Raw genomic sequence first — 22,367 nt, forward strand, 5'->3', positions numbered from 1 at the left:
TTAAATTTAAAATTAATAAAAATAATTAAAAATAATAAATTTTAAAATAAAAATAAAAATAAAAATAAAAATAAAAATAAAAATAAAAATAAAAATAAAAATATAATAATAATAATATAACAATAAACTGGAAATTTAAATTTAAAATTAATGAAAATAATAAAAAAATAAAAATAAAAATAAAAATAAAATAAAAATAAAAATAAAAATTAAATAAAAATTAAAATATAATAATAATATTAAATAACAATAAACTGAAAACTTAATTTTAAAATTAAGAAAAATAATAAATAATAAACTTTAAAATAAATTTAAAATAAAAATAAAAATAAAAATAAAAATATAATACTAATATTAGTAATAATATTAGTAATAATATTAGTAATAATAGTAATAGTAATAGTAATAGTAATAGTAATAGTAATAGTAATAGTAATAGTGATAGTAATAAACTGGAAATTTAAATTTAGAAATAATAAAAATAATTTATAAAAAAAATAAAAATAAAATTAAAATATATTAATATTAATATTAATATTAATATTAATAACTGGAAATTTAAATTTAAAATTAATAAAAATAATAAAAATAATTTTAAACTGTAAAATTATGCAAAAAAAAGTTTAAAATATTAAAATAATAATGATAATAATGCTGTGGGATTTATTGGGACCCCAAACTGGGATTGGGGACCCCCAAACTGGGATTTATTGGGACCCCAAACTGGGATTGGGGATTCCCAAACTGGGATTGGGGACCCCAAACTGGGATTGGGGACCCCAAACTGGGATTTATTGGGACCCCAAACTGGGATTGGGGACCCCAAACTGGGATCTCAGGGGAGATTTGGGGTTCCTGGGTTGGATTTTGGGGTTCCAGGCTGGGGTTTGGGTATTTTAGGCTGGGATTTGGGGTTCCAGGTTTCTGTAGGTCCCAGGTTGGATTTTATTGGTTCCAGGCTGAGTTTTGGGGTCCTGGGATGGATTTTGGGGTCCAGGTTGAGATTTTGGGGTTTCCAGGTTTTTGTAGACCCCGGGTTTGATTTTGGGGTTCCAGGATGGATTTTGGGGTTCCTGGGATGGATTTTGGGGTTCCCAGGTTTCTGTAGGTCCCAGGTTGTATTTTATGGGTTCCAGGATGGATTTTGGGGGTTCTGGGTGGGTTTTGGGGTTTCCCAGGCTGGATTTTGGGTTTCCAGGATGGATTTTGGGGTTCCAGGTGTTTCTAGGCCTCAGGTTGGATTTTATTGGTTCCAGGCTGGGTTTTGGGCTCCTGGGATGGATTTCAGTGTTCCAGGATGGATTTTGGGGTTTCCAGGATTTTGGGGTTCCTGGGTTGGGTTTTGGGGTTTCCCGGTTGGATTTTGGGGGTTTTGTAGATCCCGGGTTGGATTTTGGTGGTTCCAGGTTGGATTTTTGGGTTCCCAGGATTTTGTAGGTCCTGGGCTGGATTTTATTGGTTCTAGGCTGGGTTTTGGGGTCCCGGGATGGATTTCAGGGTTCCAGGTTTTGGTAGATCCCAGGTTGGATTTTGGGGTTTCCCAGGATGGATTTTGGGGTTTTTGTAGATCCTGGGTTGGATTTTGGTGGTTCCAGGTTGGATTTTTGGGTTCCCAGGTTTTTGCAGGTCCTGGGTTGGATGTTATTGGTTCCAGGTTGGAGTTTGGGGTTTCCCAGGTTGGATTTTGGGGTTCATGGGACAGATTTCAGGGTTCCAGGTTTTTACAGGTCTCAGGCTGGATTTTATTGGTTCCAGGCTGGATTTTGGGGTTCCAGGATGGATTTTGGGGTTCCTGGGATGGATTTCAGGGTTCCAGGATGGATTTTGGGCTTTCCCAGGTTGGAGTTTGGGGATTCCAGGATGGATTTCAGGATTCCAGGTTTTTGCAGGTCCCGGGTTGGATTTTATTGGTTCCAGGCTGGGTTTTGGGGTTCCTGGGATGGAGTTTGGGGTTCTGGGTGGGCTTTGGGGGTTCCAGGATGGATTTTGGGGTTCCAGGCTGGGGTTTGGGTATTTTAGGCTGAGTTTTGGAGTTCCAGGTGTTTCTAGGCCTCAGGTTGGATTTTATTGGTTCCAGGTTGGATTTTGGATGTTCTGGATGGATTTTGGGGTTCCTGGGATGGATTTTGGGGGTTCCAGGCTGGGATTTGGGGTTCCGGGTTTTTGTAGGTCCCAGGTTGGATTTTATTGGTCCCAGGTTGGATTTTGGGGGTTCTGGATGGATTTTTGGGGTTCCAGGATGGATTTTGGGGTTTCAGGCTGGGGTTTGGGGTTCCCAGGTTTTTGTAGGTCCCAGGTTGGATTTTATGGGTTCCAGGATGGTTTTTTGGAATTCTGGGTGGGTTTTGGGGTTTCCTGGGATGGATTTTTGGGGTTCTGGGTGGGTTTTGGGGGTTCCAGGCTGGATTTTGGGGTTCCAGGTGTTTCTGGGCCTCAGGTTGGATTTTATTGGTTCCAGGTTGGAGTTTGGGGTTTCCAGGCCGGGGTTTGGGGTTCTGGGGTTTTGCAGGTCCCAGGTTGGATTTTGGGGTTCCTGTGATGGATTTTGGGGTTCCTGGGACGTATTTTTGGGATTCTGGGTGGGTTTTGGGGTTTCCTGGGATGGATTTTTGGGGTTCTGAGTGGGTTTTGGGAGTTCCAGGAAGGATTTTGGGGTTCCAGGTGTTTCTGGGCCTCAGGTTGGATTTTGTTCGTTCCAGGTTGGATTTTGGGGTTCCATGATGGATTTTGGGCATTTCCAGGCTGGATTTCAGGGTTCCCAGGTTGGAGTTTGGGGTTCCTGGGATGGATTTGGGGGTTCCAGGTGTTTCTGGGTCTCATCTTGGATTTTATTGGTTCCAGGGTGGATTTTGAGGTTTCCAGGATGGATTTTAGGGTTCCAGGTTTTTACAGGCCTCAGGATGGATTTTTTTTGGTTCCAGGTTGGATTTTGGGGTTCCCCAGGATGGATTTTGGGGTTTACAGGTTTTTGTAGATCCCGGGTGTGATTTTGGGGTTCCTGGGATGGATTTTTGGGGTTCTGGGTGGGTTTTGGGGGTTCCAGGATGGATTTTAGGGTTCCAGATGTTTCTAGGCCTCAGGTTGGATTTTATTGGTTCCAGGATGGATTTTGGGGTCCCAGAATGGGTTTTGGGGTTCCAGGTTGGAGTTTGGGGTTCCAGGCTGGAATTTGGGGTTCCTGGGATGGATTTTTGGGGTTCCAGGATGGATTTTAAGGTTCCAGTTTTCTATAGGCCTCAGGTTGGATTTTATTGGTTCCAGGTTGGATTTTGGGGTTTCCAGGTTGGATTTTGGGGTTTCAGGCTGGGTTTGGGTATTTTAGGCTGGGATTTGGGGTTCCAGGATTTTTTAGATCCCGGGTTGGATTTTATTGGTTCCAGGATGGATTTTGGGCTCCTGGGATGGATTTCGGGGTCCCAGGATGGATTTTGGGGTTTCCAGGATTTGTAGATCCTGGGTTGGATTTTGGGTTTCCAGATTGGATTTTGGGAGTTCCAGGATGGATTTTGGGGTTCCAGGTGTTTCTAGGCCTCAGGTTGGATTTTATTGGTTCCAGGCTGGGTTTTGGGGGTTCCTGGGATGGATTTTGGGGTTCCCAGGTTTTTGTAGGTCCCGGGTTGGATTTTGGGTTTCCCAGGTTGGAGTTTGGTGTTCCTGGGGTGGAGTTTGGGTTTCCAGCATGGATTTTATTGGTTCCAGGATGGATTTTGGGGTTTCCAGGAAGGATTTCGGGATTCCAGGATGGATTTCGGGGTTCCCAGGTTTCTGTAGGTCCCAGGTTGTATTTTATGGGTTCCAGGATGGATTTTTGGGGTTCTGGGTGGGTTTTGGGGTTTCCCAGGCTGGATTTCGGGGTTCCCAGGTTGGATTTTTGGGTTTCCAGGCTGGATTTTGGGGTTCCAGGTGTTTCTAGGCCTCAGGTTGGATTCTATTGGTTCCAGGCTGGGTTTTGGGGTTTCTGGGATGGATTTTGGGGTTCCCGCATTTTTGCAGGTCCCGGGTTGGATTTTGGGTTTCCCAGGTTGGAGTTTGGGGTTCCTGGGGTGGAGTTTGGGGTTCCAGGATGGATTTTATTGGTTCCAGGCTGGATTTTATTGGTTCCATGATGGATTTGGGGGTTTCCAGGATGGATTTTATTGGTTCCATGATGGATTTTGGGGTTTCCAGGATGGATTTTATTGGTCCCAGGTTGGATTTTGGGGTTTTCCAGGTTGGATTTTATTGGTCCCAGGTTGGATTTTGGGGTTTCCAGGTTGGATTTTATTGGTCCCAGGTTGGATTTTGGGGTTTCCAGGTTGGATTTTATTGGTTTCAGGTTGGATTTTATTGGTTCCAGGTTGGATTTCATTGGTTCCAGGCTGGATTTTGGGGTTTTCCAGGTTGGATTTTATTGGTTCCAGGTTGGATTTTGGGGTTTTCCAGGTTGGATTTTATTGGTCCCAGGTTGGATTTTGGGGTTTCCAGGGTGGATTTTATTGGTTCCAGGTTGGATTTTGGGGTTTCCAGGGTGGATTTTATTGGTTCCATGATGGATTTTGGGGTTTCCAGGGTGGATTTCATTGGTTCCAGGCTGGGTTTTGGGGTTTCCAGGTTGGGTTTTGGGGTTTCCAGGTTGGATTTTATTGGTTCCAGGCTGGGTTTTGGGGTTTTCCAGGTTGGATTTTATTGGTTCCAGGTTGGATTTTGGGGTTTCCAGGGTGGATTTTATTGGTTCTAAGCTGGTTTTTGGGGTTCCCAGGCTGGTTTTTGGGGTTCCCAGGCTGTTTTTCGGGGTTCCCAGTCTGGTTTTTGGGGTTCCCAGGCTGTTTTTTCGCTCCCTTTCACTCCTGCAGCACCTTGAGGGCGAAGTCGAGGGCGGTGGCGCCGTGGGTCAGGCACCCCATGGACACCACGTCCACGTGGGGCCCCAGGAACCGGGGCAGGGTCTCCAGGCCGATGCCCCCGCTGGCCTCCAGCGTCACCCATGGGTGCTGGGCCTTGACCCGCGCCGCCGCCGCCTGCAGCTCCTGGGGGACCAAAATTGCATTTTTGGGGGGGTTGTTCCCATTTTTGGGGGGTTTAATTCCCACTTTTGGGGGGTTTTATCTCCATTTTTTGGGGGGTTTTATCTCCATTTTTTGGGGGGTTATTGCCATTTTTTGGGGTTTTTATCTCCATTTTTTGGGGGGTTTATTCCCATTTTTTGAGGGGTTTATCCCCATTTTTGGGGGTTATTGCCATTTTTGGGGTTTATTCCCATTTTTGGGTTTATTCCAATTTTGGGGGTTTATCCCCATTTTTTTGGGGCTTTATCCCCATTTTTAGGGTTTACCTCTATTTTTGGGTTTATCCCCATTTTTTGCGGTTTATTCCCATTTTTGGGGGAGTTATTCCCATTTTTGGGGGGTTTTATCTCCATTTTTTGGGGGGGGGGTTATTCCCATTTTTGGGGGGTTTATCCTGATTTTTGGGGGTTTTTATCCCCATTTTTGGGGGTTTTTATCCCCATTTTTTGGGTTTATTCCCATTTTTGGGTCTTATCCCCATTTTTGAAGTTTATCCAAATTTTGGCAGTTATCTCCATTTTTGGGGTTATTATCGCCATTCTTTGGGGGTTTATTCCCATTTTATGGGGGTTTGTTCCCATTTATGGGGGTTATTCCCATTATTTGAGGGGTTTATTCCCGCTTTTTGGGGGGTTATTCCCATTTGTGGGGGGTTTTATCTCCATTTTCTGGGGTTTTTATCCCCATTATTTGAGTGGTTTATCCCCATTTTTTGGGGTTTTTATCCCCGTTATTTGAGGGGTTTATCCCCATTTTTACATTTATCCAAATTTTGGGGTTTATTCCCATTTTTGGGGGTTTTATACCCATTTTTGGGTTTATCCCCATTTTTGGGGTTTATCAAAATTTTGGGGGTTAATCCCCATTTTTTTGTTCATCCCCATTTTTTTGGGGCTTTTCATCCCCATTTTTTGGGGGTTTTATCCCCATTTTATGGGGGTTATTCCCATTTTTTGGGGGTTTGTTCCCGTTTTTGGGGGTTTGTTCCCATTTTATGGTGGTTTGTTCCCATTTTTTGGGAGGTTATTCCCATTTTTTGGGGGCTTATTGCCATTTTTTGCAGTTTATTCCCATTTTTTTGGGGTTTACTCCCATTTTTTTGGGGGTTTGTTCCCATCTTTGGGGGGTTTATTCCCATTATTTGAGGGGTTTATCCCGATTTTATGGGGGCTTTATTCCCATTATTTGAGGGGTTTATTCCCATTATTTGAGGGGTTTATTCCCATTATTTGAGGGGTTTATTCCCATTTTTGGGGGGTTTTATCTCCATTTTTTTGGGGGGTTATTGCCATTTTTTTTTGCAGTTTATTCCCATTTTTTTGGGGGTTTATCCCCATTTCTTGGGGGTTTATCCCCATTTTATGGGGGTTATCCCCATTTTTGGTGGGTTATTCCCATTTTATGGGAGTTTATTCCCATTTTATGGGGGTTATTCCCATTTTTTGGGGGTTTTATACCCATTTTTTTGGGGGTTATTCCCTTTTTTTGGGGGTTTGTTCCCATTTTATGGGGAGTTTATTCCCATTTTTGGGCGGTTTATCCCCATTTTTGGGGGGTTATTCCCATTTTTTGGGGTTTTTATCTCCATTATTTGAGTGGTTTATCCCCATTTTTACATTTATCCAAATTTTGGGGTTTATTCCCATTTTTGGGGGTTTATCCCATTTTGGGGGTTTATCAAAATTTTGGGGGTTTTCATCCCCATTTTATGGGGGTTTGTTCCCATTTTTTGGGGTTTTTATCCCCATTTTATGGGGGTTATTCCCATTTTTTGGGGTTTTTATCCCCATTTTTGGGGGGTTTTATCTCCATTTTTGGGGGTTATTGCCATTTTTGGGGGGGTTTATTCCCATTGTTTGGGGGGTTTATCCCCATTTTTGGGGTTTTATCCCCATTTTTGGGGGGTTATCGCCATTCTTTGCAGTTTATTCCCATTTTTTTGTGGTTTATTCCCATTTTTGGGTTTATCCAAATTTTGGGGTTTATTCCCATTTTTTTGGGGTTTATCCCCATTATTTCGGAGTTTATTCCCATTTTTTTGAGGGGTTTATTCCCCATTTTTTGAGAGGTTTATCCTGATTTTTTGGGGGGTTTATCCCAATTTTTGGGAGGTTATCCCCATTTTTATGGGGGTTATTCCCATTTTTGAGGGGTTTATTCCCATTTTTTGGGGGATTTATTCCCATTTTTTGGAGGTTTACTCCCATTTTTTGGGGTCTTTATCCCCATTTTTGGGGGGTTTTATCTCCATTTTTTGGGATGTTATTGCCATTTTTTTTGCATTTTATCCCCATTTTTTGGGGGTTTATTCCCATTTTTGGGGGGTTTGTTCCCATTTTATGGGGGGTTATTCCCATTTTATGGGGGGATTTATTCCCATTTTTTGAGAGGTTTATTCCCATTTTTGGGGGGTTTATTCCCATTTGTGGGGCTTTATCCCCATTTTTAGGGTTTACCTCCATTTTTGGGTTTATCACCATTTTTTGCGGTTTATTCCCATTTTTGGGGTTTATTCCAATTTTGGGGTTTATTCCCATTTTTGGGGGGTTTTATCTCCATTTTCTGGGGGGTTATTGCCATTTTTTTTTGCAGTTTATTCCCATTTTTTGGGGGGTTTATCCCCATTTTTGGGGGGTTTAATTCCCATTTTTGGGGGGTTTATCCCCATTTTTGGGGGGTTTTATCCCCATTTTTGGGGGGTTTACTCCCATTTTATGGGGGGTTATTGCCATTTCTTTGGGGTTTGTTCCCATTTACTTTGGGGGTTTATTCCCATTTTTGAGGGATTTTAGGGGTTATTCCCATTTTTGGGGGGTTTATCCCGATTTTTGGGGGGTTTATTCCCATTTTTGGGGGTTTTTATCCCCATTTTTTGAGGGGTTTATCCCCATTTTTACATTTATCCAAATTTTGGGGTTTATTCCCATTTTTTGGGGGTTTTTATCGCCATTATTTGAGGGGTTTATTCCCATTTTTGGGGGGTTTTATCTCCATTTTTTGCGGGGTTATCACCATTTTTTTGCAGTTTATTCCCATTTTTTTTGCAGTTTATTCCCATTTTTTGGGGTTTGTCCCAATTTTGGGGGTTTTATCACCATTTTTTGTGGTTTATTCCAATTTTGGGTTTATTCCCATTTTTGGGGGGTTTTATCCCCATTTTTGGAGGTTTATTCCCATTTTTGGGGGGATTTATTCCCATTTTTTGAGGGGTTTATCCACATTTTTGGGGGGTTAATTCACATTTTTTGGGGGGTTTATTCCCATTTTTGGGGGGTTTTATCCCAATTTTATGGGGGTTTTATCCCCATTATTTGAGGGGTTTATCCCCATTTTTGGGGGGTTTATCCCCATTTTTGGGGTTCAGCTTCACACCTGGGATTTGTCCTCCCATTTTAGGGGGCCCCTTCCAAATTTTGGGGTCTCACCTGGTGGGGACCCAAATCTCTGCCATCCCCACCCCAATTTTGAGGTCATTTTTGGGTTGTGTTTCCCCCAAATTTTCACCTTTTTTCCCCAAAATTTCACCATTTCCCCCCAAAATTTCATCTTTTTTCCCCAAAATGTCCCCATTCACCCCCAAAATTTCGCCATTCTGCCCCTAAATTTTGTCATTTTTCCCCAAAAATTTCACCCTTTTTCCCCCAAAATTTCGCCATTTTTCCCCCAAATTTCACCATTCTCCCCCAAAATTTCACCATTTCTTCCCCCAAAATTTCCCCATTCACCCACAAAATTTCGCCATTTCTCCCCCCAAAATTTCACCATTTTCCCCCAAAATTTCGCCCTTTTTCCCCCTAGAATTCCCCCATTTTCCCCCCAAAATTTCCCCGTTTTTCCCCAAAATTTCCCCCATTCACCCCCACAACTTCACCATTTTTCCCCCAAAATTTCGTCATTTTTCCCCCAAAATTTCACCATTTCTCCCCCCCAAATTTCACCATTTTTCCCCAAAATTTCCCCATACACCCCCAAAATTCTGCCATTCTCCCCCTAAATTTTGCCATTTTTCCCCCCAAAATTTTGCCATTTTTCTCCTAAAATTTTGCCATTTTTCCTCAAAATTTCACCATTCTCCCCCTAAATTTCGCCATTTTTCCTCAAAATTTTCCATTTTTCCCCAAAATTACGGCCATTTTTCCCCCAACATTTCGCCATTTTTCCCCCCAAAATTTCGCCTTTTTTACCCAAAACTTCACCTTTTTTCCCCAAATTTTCACCGTTTCTCCCCAAAATTTCGCCCTTTTTCCCCTAAATTTCCCCATTCATGCCCAACATTTCACCATTTCTCCCCCCAAGACTTCACCGTTTTCCCCCAAATTTTCACCATTTTCCCCAAATTTTCACCTTTTTCCCCCAAAACTTCACCGTTTTTCCCCAAAATTTCCCCATTCACCCCGAAAGCTGCGATTTTTGGGTCTCACCTGTGGGCTCAGAGCTCGAATCTCTGCCATCCCCACCCCAATTTTGGGGACATTTCTGGGGTTGTTTTTACCCCCAAAATTTCGCCTTTTTTCCTCAAAATTTCACCTTTTTTCCCCCAAATTTCCCCATTCATCCCCAACATTTCACCATTTCTCCCCCAAAGTTTCGCCATTTTCCCCCCAAAATTTCGCCACTTTCCCCCAAAATTTTCACCTTTTCTCCTCAAAATTTCCCCATTCACCCCCAAAACTTCACCATTTCTCCCCAAAATTTTGCCATTTTTCCCAAAAATTTCCCCATTCACCCCCAACATTTCACCATTTCCCCCCAAAATTTTGCCCTTTTTCCCCCCAAAATTTCGCCTTTTTTCTCCCCAAAATTTCACCATTTCTCCCCCAAATTTTCACCGTTTTTCCCCAAATTTTCGCTGTTTTTCCTCAAATTTTCACCGTTTCTCCCCCAAGCTGTGATTTTCGGGGTTCCCTGAGTGTTTTTGGGGCTCTCACCTGGGGGCTCAGAGCTCGAATCTCTGCCAGCCCCACCCCAATTTTGGGGACATTTTTGGGGTTGGTTTTTCCCCAAAACTTCACCTTTTTTCCCCAAAATTTTGTCTTTTTTCCTCAAATTTTCCCTATTCACCCCCAAAATTCCCCCATTTTCCCCCCAAAATTTCGCCATTTCTCCCCCCTAAATTTCACCGGTTGCCCCAAAAATTTCGCCATTTTTCTCCAAATTTTCACCGTTTTTCCCCAGAATTCCCCCATTTTTCCCCCAAAATTTCACCATTTTTCCCCCAAAATGTCTCCATTTCTTCCCCCAAAATTTCGCCGTTTGCCCCCAAAATTTCGCCATTTTCCCCCCCAGAATTCCCCCATTTTTCCCCCAAAATTTCACCGTTTTTCCCCAAATTTTCCCCGTTTCTCCCCAGAATCCCCCCAGAATTGCCATTTTCGGGGTTCCCTGAGTGTTTTTGGGGCTCTCACCTGGGGGCTCAGAGCTCGAATCTCTGCCCTCCCCACCCCAATTTTGGAGACATTTTTGGGGTTGTTTTTACCCCCAAAATTTCGCCTTTTTTCCCCAAAATTTCGTCTTTTTTCATCAAATTTTCACCATTTCTCCCCCCAAAATTTCGCCATTTGCCCCCAAAATTTCCCCATTCACCCCCAAAATTTTGCCGTTCACCCCCAAAATTTCACCATTTCTCCCCACAAAATTTCACCGTTTTTCCCCAAATTTTCACCGTTTTTCCCCAAAATGTCACCATTTTTCCCCCAAATTTCAGCATTTTCCCCCCAAAATTTCGCCATTTTCCCCCAAATTTCCCCATTCACCCCAACATTTCACCATTTCTCCCCCCAACATTTCCCCATTTCTCCCCCAAAATTTCGCCGTTTTTCCCCAAAATTTTACCATCTCTCCCCCCAAAACTTCACCATTTCTCCCAAAATTTCGCCCTTTTTCCCCCTAGAATTCCCCCATTCACCCCCAAAATTTCCCCGTTTTCCCCCAAAATTTCCCCATTGACCCCCAAAATTTCGCCATTCACTCCCTAAATTTCGCCATTTTTCCTCAAAATTTTGCCATTTTTCCCCAAAATTCCGGCCATTCTCCCCCAACATTTCACCATTTCTCCCACAAAATTTCGCCATTTTCCCCCCCAGAATTCCCCCATTTTTCCCCCTAAATTTCCCCATTCACCCTCAAAATTTCCCCATTTCTCCCCCAAAATTTCGCCTTTTTTCCCCAAAATTTCCCCATTCACCCCCAAAAACTTCACCATTTCTCCCCCAAAATTTCACCATTCTCCCCCAAAATTTCGCCTTTTTTCCCCAAAATTTCCCCATTCATCCCCAAAAACTTCACCATTTCTCCCCCAAAATTTCCCCATTCTCCCCCAAAATTTCGCCTTTTTTCCCCAAAATTTCCCCATTCACCCCCAAAAACTTCACCATTTCTCCCCCCAAAATTTCACCATTTTCCCCCAAAATTTTGCCCTTTTTCCCCCTAGAATTCCCCCATTTTCCCCCTAGAATTCCCCATTTTCCCCCAAAATTTCCCCATTCACCCCCAAAACTTCACCATTTCTCCCCCGAAAACTTCACCATTTCTCCCACAAAATTTTGCCATTTTTCCCCCCCAGAATTCCCCCATTTTTCCCCCTAAATTTCACCGTTTTTCCCAAATTTTCACCGTTTCCCCCCAAATTTTCCCCGTTTCTCCCCAGAATCCCCCAGAATTGCCATTTTCAGGGTTCCCTGAGTGTTTTTGGGGCTCTCACCTGCGGCCTCAGAGCTCAAATCTCTGCCCTCCCCACCCCAATTTTGGAGACATTTTTGGGTTGTTTTTATCCCCAAAATTTCGCCTTTTTTCCCCAAAATTTCGTCTTTTTTCCTCAAATTTTCACCATTTCTCCCCCAAAATTTCGCCATTTGCCCCCAAAATTTTGCCTTTTTTCCCCAAAATTTCCCCATTCACCCCCAAAATTTTGCCGTTCACCCCCAAAATTTCACCATTTCTCCCACAAAATTTCACCGTTTTTCCCCAAAATGTCACCATTTTTTCCCCCAAATTTCAGCATTTTCCCCCCAAAATTTCGCCATTTTCCCCCAAATTTCCCCATTCACCCCCAACATTTCACCATTTCTCCCCCCAAATTTCACCATTTCTCCCACAAAATTTTCACCGTTTTTTCTCAAATTTTCACCGTTTTCCCCCAAATTTTCACCGTTTTTTCCCGAATTTTCCCCAGAACCCCCCCAGAATTGCCATTTTCGGGGTTCCCTGAGTGTGTTTTTGGGGTGCTCTCACCTGCGGGCTCAGGTTGTCCAGCAGGACCAGGTCGGCCCGGCCTCGGCCGCCTCCAGCGCCTGCTCCCGCGCTCGCGCACTCGACCCCGAGCCTGCGCGTGAAGCCTCCGGCGCGACGCACAGCCCAAAATCAGCTGGGGGGACCCCAAAAAGGGTCAGGGGCACCCCAAAAAGGGTCAGGGGCACCCCAAAAAGGGTCAGGGGCACCCCAAAGGAACCCCCAGACCCAAATTGGGGGATTTGTACCTAAAATTTATCCCAAAATTTGGGGTTCCCCCATGATCCCCACCCCTAAATAATCCCCAAAATTTGGGGTCCCCGGCGCGACGCACGCCCAGGATCAGCTGGGGGGACCCCAAAAAGGGTCAGGGGCACCCCAAAAAGGGTCAGGGGCACCCCAAAAAGGGTCAGGGGCACCCCAAAGGAACCCCCAGACCCAAATTGGGGCATTTGTACCTAAAATTTATCCCCAAAATTTGGGGTCCCCCCATTAAACACCCCCAAATTAATCCCCAATATTTGGGGTCCCCCTATGATCTCCCACCCAAGTTAATCCCAAAATTTGGGGTCTCCCCATGAACCAACCCCAAGTTAATCCCCAATATTTGGGGTCCCCCCATTAACCACCCCCAAATTAACCCCCAAAATTTGGGGACCCTCCCCAGTTCAGGGGTGTTCCCCAAGCCCAATATTGGGGTCCCCCCATTAAACACCCCCAAATTAATCCCAAAAATTTGGGGTCCCCCCATTAACCAACCCCAAATTAATCCCCAAAATTGGGGTCCCCTCACCCCAAATCCCCCAATTCAGGAGTGACCCCAAGCCCAAAATTTGGGGTCCCCCCATGATCCCCACCCCCAAATTAATCCCCAAAATTGGGGTCCCCATTCCCCCAGACCCACTGGTGTTGACCCAAAATTTGGGGTCCCCCCATTAAACACCCCAAAATTTGTCCCCAAAATTTGGGGATCCCCCCAGTTCAGGGGTGACCCCCAAGCCCAAAAATTGGGGTCCCCCCATTAACCACCACCAAATTAATCCCCAAAATTTGGGGTTCCCCGGCGCGACGCACCCCCAAAATCAGCTGGGGGGGACCCCAAAAAGGGTCAGGGGGACCCCAAAAAGGGTCAGGGGCACCCCAAAGGAACCCCCAGACCCAAATTGGGCAGGGGGGAAATGGGGGATTTATCCCTAAAATTTATCCCCAAAATTTGGGGACCCCTCACCCCAAATCCCCCCAGTTCAGGGGTGTTCCCCAAGCCCAATATTGGGGTCCCCCCATTAAACACCCCCAAATTAATCCCAAAAATTTGGGGTCCCCCCATTAACCAACCCCAAATTAATCCCCAAAATTTGGGGTCCCCTCACCCCAAATCCCCCCAATTCAGGGGTGACCCCCAAGCCCAAAATTTGGGGTCCCCCCGTGATCCCCACCCCCAAATTAATCCCCAAAAATTGGGGTCCCCATTCCCCAGACCCACTGGTGTTGACCCAAAATTTGGGGTCCCCCCATTAAACACCCCAAAATTTGTCCCCAAAATTTGGGGATCCCCCCAGTTCAGGGGTGACCCCGAAGCCCAAAAATTGGGGTCCCCCCATTGAACACCCCCAAATTAATCCCCAAAATTTGGGGTCCCCCGGCGCGACGCACCCCCAAAATCAGCTGGGGGGACCCCAAAGAGGGTCAGGGGGACCCCAAAAAGGGTCAGGGGCACCCCAAAGGAACCCCCAGACCCAAATTGGGGGATTTGTCCCTAAAATTTATCCCCGAAATTTGGGGTGCCCCCATTAAACACCACCAAGTTAATCTGCAAAATTTGGGGTCCCCCCATGATCCCCACCAAGTTAATCCCCAAAATTTGGGGTCCCCCCCATTAATCACCCCCAAATTAATCCCCAAAATTTGGGGTCCCCCTACCCCCAGACCCACTGGTGTTGACCCAAAATTTGGGGTCCCCCCGTGATCCCCCCAAATTAATCCCCAAATATTGGGGTTCCCCCATGATCCCCCACCAATTAATCCCCAAATATTGGGGACCCCCTTCCCAGATCCCCCAATTAAAGGGAGTCCCCCGAGCCCAAAAATTGGGGTTCCCCCATTAAACACCCCAAATTTATCCCAAATATTGGGGTCCCCCCATGATCCCCCCTAATTAATCCCCAAAATTTGGGGTCCCCCGGCGCGGCGCACGCCCAGAATCAGCTGGGGGGGACCCTAAAGGGGTCAGGGGGACCCCAAAGGAACCCCCAGACCCAAATTGGGGGATTTGTCCCTAAATTTATCCCCAAAATTTGGGGTCCCCCCATTAACCACCCCCAAATTAACCCCCAAAATTTGGGGACCCTCCCCCAGTTCAGGGATGTTCCCCAAGCCCAATATTGGGGTCCCCCATTAACCACCCCCAAACTAATCCCAAAAATTTGGGGTCCCCCTATGATCCCCCCCAAATTTATCCCCAAAATTTGGGGTCCCCTCACCCAAAATCACCAAAATTTCAGGGGTGTTCCCCAAACCCAAATTGGGGTCCCTCCATCATCCCACCAAAATTTATCCCCAAAATTTGGGGTCCCCCGGCCCGGCGCACCCCCAGAATCAGCTGGGGGGGACCCCAAAAGGGTCAGGGGGACCCCAAAAGGGTCAGGGGGACCCCAAAGGAACCCCCAGACCCAAATTGGGGGATTTGTCCCTGAAATTTATCTCCGAAATTTGGGGTCCCCCCATTAAACACCACCAAGTTAATCCCCAAAATTTGGGGTCCCCCTATGATCTCCCACCCAAGTTAATCCCCAAAATTTGGGGTCCCCCATTAACCACCCCCAAATTAACCCCCAAAATTTGGGGACCCTCCCCAGTTCAGGGATGTTCCCCAAGCCCAATATTGGGGTCCCCCATTAACCACCCCCAAACTAATCCCAAAAAATTTGGGGTCCCCCTATGATCCCCCCCAAATTTATCCCCAAAATTTGGGGTCCCCTCACCCAAAATCACCAAAATTTCAGGGGTGTTCCCAAACCCAAAATTGGGGTCCCTCCATCATCCCACCAAAATTTATCCCCAAAATTTGGGGTCCCCCGGCCCGGCGCACCCCCAGAATCAGCTGGGGGGGACCCCAAAAGGGTCAGGGGGACCCCAAAGGAACCCCCAGACCCAAATTGGGCAGGGGGAAATGGGGGAGTTCCCCCAAATTTATCCCCAAAATTTGGGGTTCCCCGGCGCGACGCACGCCCAGGATCAGCTGGGGGGACCCCAAAAAGGGGTCAGGGGCACCCCAAAGGGTCAGGGGCACCCCAAAAGGGTCAGGGGGACCCCAAAAAGGGTCAGGGGACCCCAAAGGAGCCCCCAGACCCAAATTGGGCAGGGGGGAAAATGGGGGAGTTCCCCCAAATTTATCCCCAAAATTTGGGGTCCCCCGGCGCGACGCACCCCGAGGATCAGCTGGGGGGGACCCCAAAAAGGGTCAGGGGGACCCCAAAAAGGGTCAGGGGGACCCCAAAGGAACCCCCAGACCCAAATTGGGGGATTTGTCCCTAAAATTTATCCCCGAAATTTGGGATCCCCCCATTAAACACCACCAAGTTAATCTGCAAAATTTGGGGTCCCCCTATGATCTCCCACCCAAGTTAATCCCCAAAATTTGGGTCCCCCCCATTAATCACCCCCAAATTAATCCCCAAAAATTTGGGGTCCCCTACCCCCAGACCCACTGGTGTTGACCCAAAATTTGGGGTCCCCCCGTGATCCCCCCAAATTAATCCCCAAATATTGGGGACCCCCTTCCCAGATCCCCCCAATTAAAGGGAGTCCCCCGAGCCCAAAAATTGGGGTTCCCCCATTAAACACCCCAAATTTATCCCCAATATTGGGGTCCCCCCATGATCTCCACCCAAATTAATCCCCAAAATTTGGGGTCCCCCGGCCCGGCGCACCCCCAGAATCAGCTGGGGGGGACCCCAAAAAGGGTCAGGGGGACCCCAAAAAGGGTCAGGGGCACCCAAAAAGGGTCAGGGGCACCCCAAAGGAACCCCCAGACCCAAATTGGGGGATTTGTACCTAAAATTTATCCCCAAAATTTGGGGTCCCCCCATTAAACACCACCAAATTAATCCCCAATATTTGGGGTCCCCCTATGATCTCCCACCCAAGTTAATCCCCAAAATTTGGGGTCCCCCCCATTAAACACCCCCAAATTAATCCCCAAAATTTGGGGTCCCCCCGTGATCCCCCCAAATTAATCCCCAAATATTGGGGTTCCCCCATTAACCACCCCCAAATTAATCCCCAAAATTGGGGTCCCCTCACCCACAAACCCCCAATTTTTGGGTTACCCCAAACTGGAACCCTCCCCAATTCAGGGGTCCCCCCCCACATCACCCCCAAATCCGGGGTTCCCCCAAATTTTTCCCCCAAATTCGGGGACCCCTCCCCATTTTCACCCCAAATTCGGGGGTCCCCCCACAACCAAAACCCCCCCAAATTTTCCCTCCAATTTTTCCCCCCAATTTGGGGTTCCCCCCCCATTAATCCCCCCCAAATTTGGAATCCCCCCCACCCATCATCCCCCCAAATTCGGGGTCTCCCCACCCATTTCCCCCCCCCCAATTTCCCCCCCATTTTTCCCCCCCAAATTCCGGGTACCCCCACGTCCAGATCCCCCCAGATCCCCCCAAATTCGGGGTCTGCCCCCCCGTTTCCCCCCCAATTTCCGGACCCTTCCCCATTTCCCCCCCATTTCCTCCCAAATTTTCCCCCCAAATTCGGGATCCTCCCTCCAGATTTTCCCCCCCATTTCCCCCCCAAATTTTCCCCCAATTTCCGGACCCCCCCCAAATTTTCCTCCTCCATTTCCCCCCATATTTCCGGACCCCTCCCGTTTCCCCCTCATTTCCCCCCCATTTCTCCCCCAAATTCGGGGTCCTCCCCCTCCAAATTTTCCTCCCTCATCTCCCCCCTCATTTCCCCCCATTTCCCCCCCAATTACCGGACCCTCCCCAATTTCCCCCCCATTTCCCCCCCAAATTCGGGTCCTCCTTCCCCCATTTCCCCCAAATTTTCCCCCTAATTCGGGATCCTCCCCCCCCCATTTCCCCCCCAAATTCGGGATCCTGCCCCCCAAATTTTCCTCCCCCATTTCCCCCCTAATTTCCGGACCCCCCCCATTTTCCCCCCCATTTCCCCCCCAAATTCGGGGTCCTCCCCCTCCAAATTTCCTCCCCCATTTTCCCCCCATTTCCCCCCCCCCCATTTCCCCCGCCCCATTTCCCCCCTAATTTCCGGACCCCCCCCATTTCCCCCCCAAATTCGGAGTCCTCTCCCCCCTCATTGTCCCCCATTTCCCCCCATTTCCGGACCCCCCCCTCATTTTCCCCCCATTTCCCCCCATTTTCCCCCCAAATTTTCCCCCCAAATTCGGGTCCTCCTCCCCCATTTCCCCCCCATTTCCCCCCAAATTTTCCCCCAAATTCGGGGTCCTCTCCCCCCTAATTTCCCCCCCAATTTCCGGACCCCCCCCATTTATTTCCCCCCCAAATTCGGGGTCCTCCCCCCCCATTTCCCCCCCCAAATTTCCCTCCCTCATCCTCCCCCCCCATTTGCCCCCCAATTTCCGGACCCCCCCCATTCCCCCCCATTTCCCCCCCATTTCCTCCCCCATTTTCTCCCAAATTCCGGATCCTCTCCCCCCAAATTTTCCCCCGTTTACCCCCGAATTTCCCCCCAAATTTCCCCCCAAATTTTCCTCCCCCAAATTTCCCCCCAAATTTTCCTCCCCCATTTCCCCCCATTTTCCCCCCAAATTCGGAGTCCTCTCCCTCCAAATTTATTTCCCCCCAAATTTCCCCCCAAATTCGGGGTCCTCCCCCCCTCATTTCCCCCCCCATTTTCCCCTCAAATTTGGGGTCCTCCCCCCCCCATTTCCCCCCCAAATTTTCCCCCAAATTTCCCCCCCATTTCCCCCCCAAATTCGGGATCCTCTGCCCCCCCATTTCCCCCAAATTTCCCCCCTCATTTTCCCCCATTTCCCCCCATTTCCCCCCAAATTTCCCCCCATTTCCCCTCATTTCCCCCCCAAATTCGGGGTTCTCCCCCCCCATTTCCCCCCAAATTCGGGATCCTCTCCCCCCTCATTTCCCCCCTCATTTCCCCCATTTCCCCCCCAATTTCCGGACCCCCCCAAATTTTCCCCATTTTCCCCCCCAAATTTGGGATCCTGTCCCCCAAATTTTTCTCCCCCATTTCCCCCCAAATTCGGGGTCCTCCCCCTCCAAATTTCCTCCCCCATTTCCCCCCCCATTTCCCCCCCCCCCATTTCCTCCCTAATTTCCGGACCCCCCCCCAATTTCCCCCCCAAATTCGGAGTCCTCTCCCCCCTCATTTTCCCCCCATTTTCCCTCCATTTTCCCCCCAAATTTTCCCCCAAATTTCCCCCAAATTTTCTTCCCCCATTTCCCCCATTTTCCCCCCAAATTCGGAGTCCTCCCCCCCCATTTCCCCCCCATTTCCCCCCAAATTTTCCCCCCAAATTCGAGGTCCTCTCCCCCCTAATTTCCCCCCCAATTTCCGGACCCCCCCCATTTATTTCCCCCCCAAATTCGGGGTCCTCCCCCCCCATTTCCCCCCCAAATTTCCCTCCCTCATCCTCCCCCCCATTTGCTCCCCATTTCGGACCCCCCCATTTCCCCCCCCATTTCCCCCCCCATTTCCTCCCCCATTTTCTCCCCAAATTCCGGATCCTCTCCCCCCAAATTTTCCCCCGTTTACCCCGAATTTCCCCCCAAATTTCCCCCCTAATTTTCCTCCCCATTTCCCCCCATTTTCCCCCCAAATTCGGAGTCCTCTCCCTCCAAATTTATTTCCCCCCAAATTTCCCCCCCAAATTCGGGGTCCTCCCCCCCTCATTTCCCCCCCCATTTTCCCCTCAAATTTGGGGTCCTCCCCCCCCCATTTCCCCCCCAAATTTTCCCCCAAATTTCCCCCTCATTTCCCCCCCAAATTCGGGATCCTCTGCCCCCCCATTTCCCCCAAATTTCCCCCCTCATTTTCCCCCATTTCCCCCCATTTCCCCCCCAAATTTCCCCCCATTTCCCCCTCATTTCCCCCCCAAATTCGGGGTTCTCCCCCCCATTTCCCCCAAATTCGGGATCCTCTCCCCCCTCATTTCCCCCCTCATTTCCCCCATTTCCCCCCCAATTTCCGGACCCCCCCAAATTTTCCCCATTTTCCCCCCCAAATTTGGGATCCTGTCCCCCAAATTTTTCTCCCCCATTTTCCCCCCAAATTCGGGGTGTTCCTCCCCCATTTTCCCCTATTTCCCCCCATTTCCCCCCCCATTTTCCCTCATTTCCCCCCAATTTCCCCCCAAATTCGGGATCCTCTCCCCCCCCCATTTCCTCCTCATTTCCCCCCATTCCCCCCCATTTCCCCCCCAAATTCGGGGTCCTCCCCCTCCAAATTTCCCCCCCCATTTCCCCCCCATTTTCCCCCCAAATTTTCCCCCCATTTCCCCCCCAAATTCGGGTCCTCCCCCCCCATTTCCCCATTTCCCTCCAAATTTTCCCCCCAAATTTTCCCCCCAAATTTTCCCCCCAAATTCGGGATCTTCCCCCCTCCCATTCCCCCCAAATTCGGGATCCTCCTCCCCCATTTCCCCCCATTTCCCCCCCCATTTCCCCCCAAATTCCGGAACCCCTCCCATTTCCCCCCAAATTCGGGATCCTCTCCCCCCTCATTTCCCCCCCATTTTCCCCCCAAATTCACCCCCCAAATTTCCCCCCCCCAAATTTCCCCCCATTCCACCCATTTCCCCCCCATTTCCCCCCATTTTCCCCCCAAATTCGGGATCCTCTCCCCCCTCATTTCCCCCCATTTCCCCCCATTTCCGGACCCCCCCTCATTTTCCCCCATTTCCCCCCATTTTCCCCCCAAATTTCCCGCCCAAATTTCCCCCCATTTCCTCCCCCATTTCCCCCCAAATTTCCCCCCAAATTTCCCCCCAAATTTTCCCCCAAATTTTCCTCCCCATTTCCCCCCAAATTCGGGGTCCTCCTCCCCCCCATTTCCCCCCCCATTTCTCCCCCAATCCCCCCCATTTCCCCCCCAAATTCGGGTCCTCCTCCCCCATTTTCCCCCCATTTCCCCCCAAATTTCCGGAACCCCCTCCCATTTCCCCCCAAATTCGGGATCCTCTCCCCCCTCATTTCCCCCATCTCCCCCCCAAATTTCCCCCCAAATTTCCCCCCAAATTTCCCCCCAATTTCCCCCCCAAATTTCCCCCCATTTCCCCCCAAATTTCCCCCCATTTCCCCCCCCATTTCCCCTCCATTTTCCCCCCCAAATTTCCCCCTCATTTTCCCCCATTTCCCCCTCATTTCCCCCCCAATTCGGGATCCTCTCCTCCCCCCCATTTCCCCCAAATTTCCCCCCTCATTTTCCCCCATTTCCCCCCCCATTTTCCCCCCAAATTCCGGATCCTCTCCCCCCTCATTTTCCCCCATTTCCCCCCCATTTTCCCCCCATTTCCCCCCAAATTTCCCCCCAAATTTTCCTCCCCATTTCCCCCATTTCCCCCCCAAATTTCCCCCCCAAAATTTCCCCCCATTCCGCCCATTTCCCCCCCATTTCCCCCCCATTTCCCCCCCATTTCCCCCCCAATTTCTGCCCCCCATTCCCCCCAATTTCCCCCATTCCTCTCAATCCCCGCTCTCTCCCCGCACCTGTTCCGCGCCGCCCCGCGCCGCCAGCGCTCTGTGGTTGTCCTTGACGAGGCTGAAGGCGCCCAGCCCGTCCCGGTGCGGCTCCGCGCCCCCCACGCCCAGCGCGTATTTCTCGGCCGCCGGAACCCGGGGGTCGTTTTGCGGTCCCGGCCACGACCCCCGCCCACCCCGCGCCCCTCGCCACGGCCACGGCCCTCGCTGCCATCGAGGCCACGCCGCTGCAGCGCCCCAAAATGTTCAGGGCCACCCGCTCCGCCAGCAGCAGCCCCGCGGCCGGGCCCTCCACCAGGGCCACCACGGCCCTGCCCGGCGGCAGCCGCGAGCCCTCGGGGATCCTCCAGCTCACGGTGCACCCGAGAGCCCGAAAACGGCCTCGGCGAAGGGGCAGCCCGCCAGAACGCCGTGGAAAGGGCCCGGGGAGGAGCCGGGCTCCGGGGCTTTGCTGAGCAGCTCCGCGCGGGCCCGGAGGGTGCCCAGGGGGGCCACGCTGGGGTCCGGCCATGGGGCGTCTCGTCCAGCCAGGAGCGAGCCAGGGAGAGCAGGCGGTGCTGGGGAGGGGCGGGGGGCCAGGGGGCGGCGGGGAGGGTCGGGGACATCGGGGGGTTCGGGGACATCGGGGGGTTCGGGGGTTCGGGGGGTTTGGGGGGTTCGGGGACACCGGGGGGTTTGGGGGACCGCGGGTTTGGGGGGTTCGGGGGGTTCTGGGGATTATGGGGATTCGGGGGGTTCGGGGGGTTCGGGGACATCGGGGACATCGCGGGGTTCGGGGTCATCGGGGGGTTCGGGGTCATCGAGGGGTTCGGGGGTTCGGGAGGTTCGGGGGGTTTGGGGGATTATGGGGGTTCGGGGACACTGAGGGGTTTGGGGTCATCGGGGGGTTCGGGGGGTTCGGGGTCATCAAGGGATTTGGAGACATCGGGGGATTCGGGGGATTTGGGGGGTTTGGGGTCATCGCGGGGTTCGGGGGGTTCGGGGGGTTCGGGGTCATCGGGGGGGTTTGGGGGGTTCGGGGGGTTCAGGGGGTTCGGGAGGTTTGGGGGGTTCGGGGGGTTCGGGGTCATCGGGGGGTTCGGGGCGTTCAAAGAGTTCGGGGACATCGGGGGGTTCTGGGGGTTCGATGGGTTCGAGGACACCGGGGGGTTTGGGGGGTTCTGGGGGTTCTGGGGATTCGGGGGGTTCGGGGGCATCGGGGGCATCGGGGGGTTCGGGAGGTTCAGGGGGTTTGGGGTCATCGGGGGGTTCGGGGGGTTCGGGGACACCGGGGGGTTCGGGAGATTTGGGGGGTTCAGGGGGTTCGGAAGGTTTGGGGTCACCGCGGGGTTCGGGGCTTTTGGGGGGTTCGGGGGGTTTGAGGGGTTCAGGGACACCGGGGGGTTTGAGGGGT

At 50.0% G+C, this 22,367-nt stretch overlaps 2 protein-coding genes and 1 long non-coding RNA gene across 3 annotated transcripts; 1 reads left to right on the top strand and 2 right to left on the bottom strand.

Moving 5' to 3' along the window:
- The first annotated feature begins 856 nt into the window (after positions 1 to 856).
- LOC139586894 (uncharacterized) lies at positions 857 to 3,808 on the top strand. Its single transcript, XR_011678054.1, has 3 exons — positions 857 to 920; positions 2,944 to 3,080; positions 3,241 to 3,808. It is a non-coding gene; the product is annotated as an uncharacterized lncRNA (long non-coding RNA).
- Positions 3,809 to 4,719: 911 nt separating this feature from the next.
- On the bottom strand, positions 4,720 to 21,774 carry LOC139586898 (nicotinate-nucleotide pyrophosphorylase [carboxylating]-like). Its single transcript, XM_071420562.1, is given in 7 exon segments — positions 4,720 to 5,006; positions 12,276 to 12,378; positions 13,909 to 13,937; positions 20,984 to 21,107; positions 21,109 to 21,340; positions 21,343 to 21,495; positions 21,498 to 21,774. Coding segments are annotated over 7 exon segments (1,104 nt in total). The 3' UTR covers positions 4,720 to 4,820.
- Positions 21,775 to 21,816: 42 nt separating this feature from the next.
- On the bottom strand, positions 21,817 to 22,215 carry LOC139586899 (sporozoite surface protein 2-like). Its single transcript, XM_071420563.1, has one exon. The coding sequence runs from the start codon at positions 22,213 to 22,215 to the stop codon at positions 21,817 to 21,819; it is 399 nt and encodes a 132-aa protein (XP_071276664.1).
- Positions 22,216 to 22,367: the final 152 nt, after the last annotated feature.

This window comes from Agelaius tricolor, unplaced genomic scaffold (assembly GCF_023055355.1).
Source record: "Agelaius tricolor isolate 1412-34295 unplaced genomic scaffold, bAgeTri1.0.p SCAF_150, whole genome shotgun sequence".
NCBI classification, from domain to species: Eukaryota; Metazoa; Chordata; class Aves; order Passeriformes; family Icteridae; genus Agelaius; species Agelaius tricolor.

Excerpts from the sequence above, each read along its gene's own strand:
- LOC139586899 (XM_071420563.1), bottom strand. The coding sequence starts at position 22,215 with ATGACCCCAAACCCCCTGAACCTCCCGAACCCCCCGATGCCCCCGATG.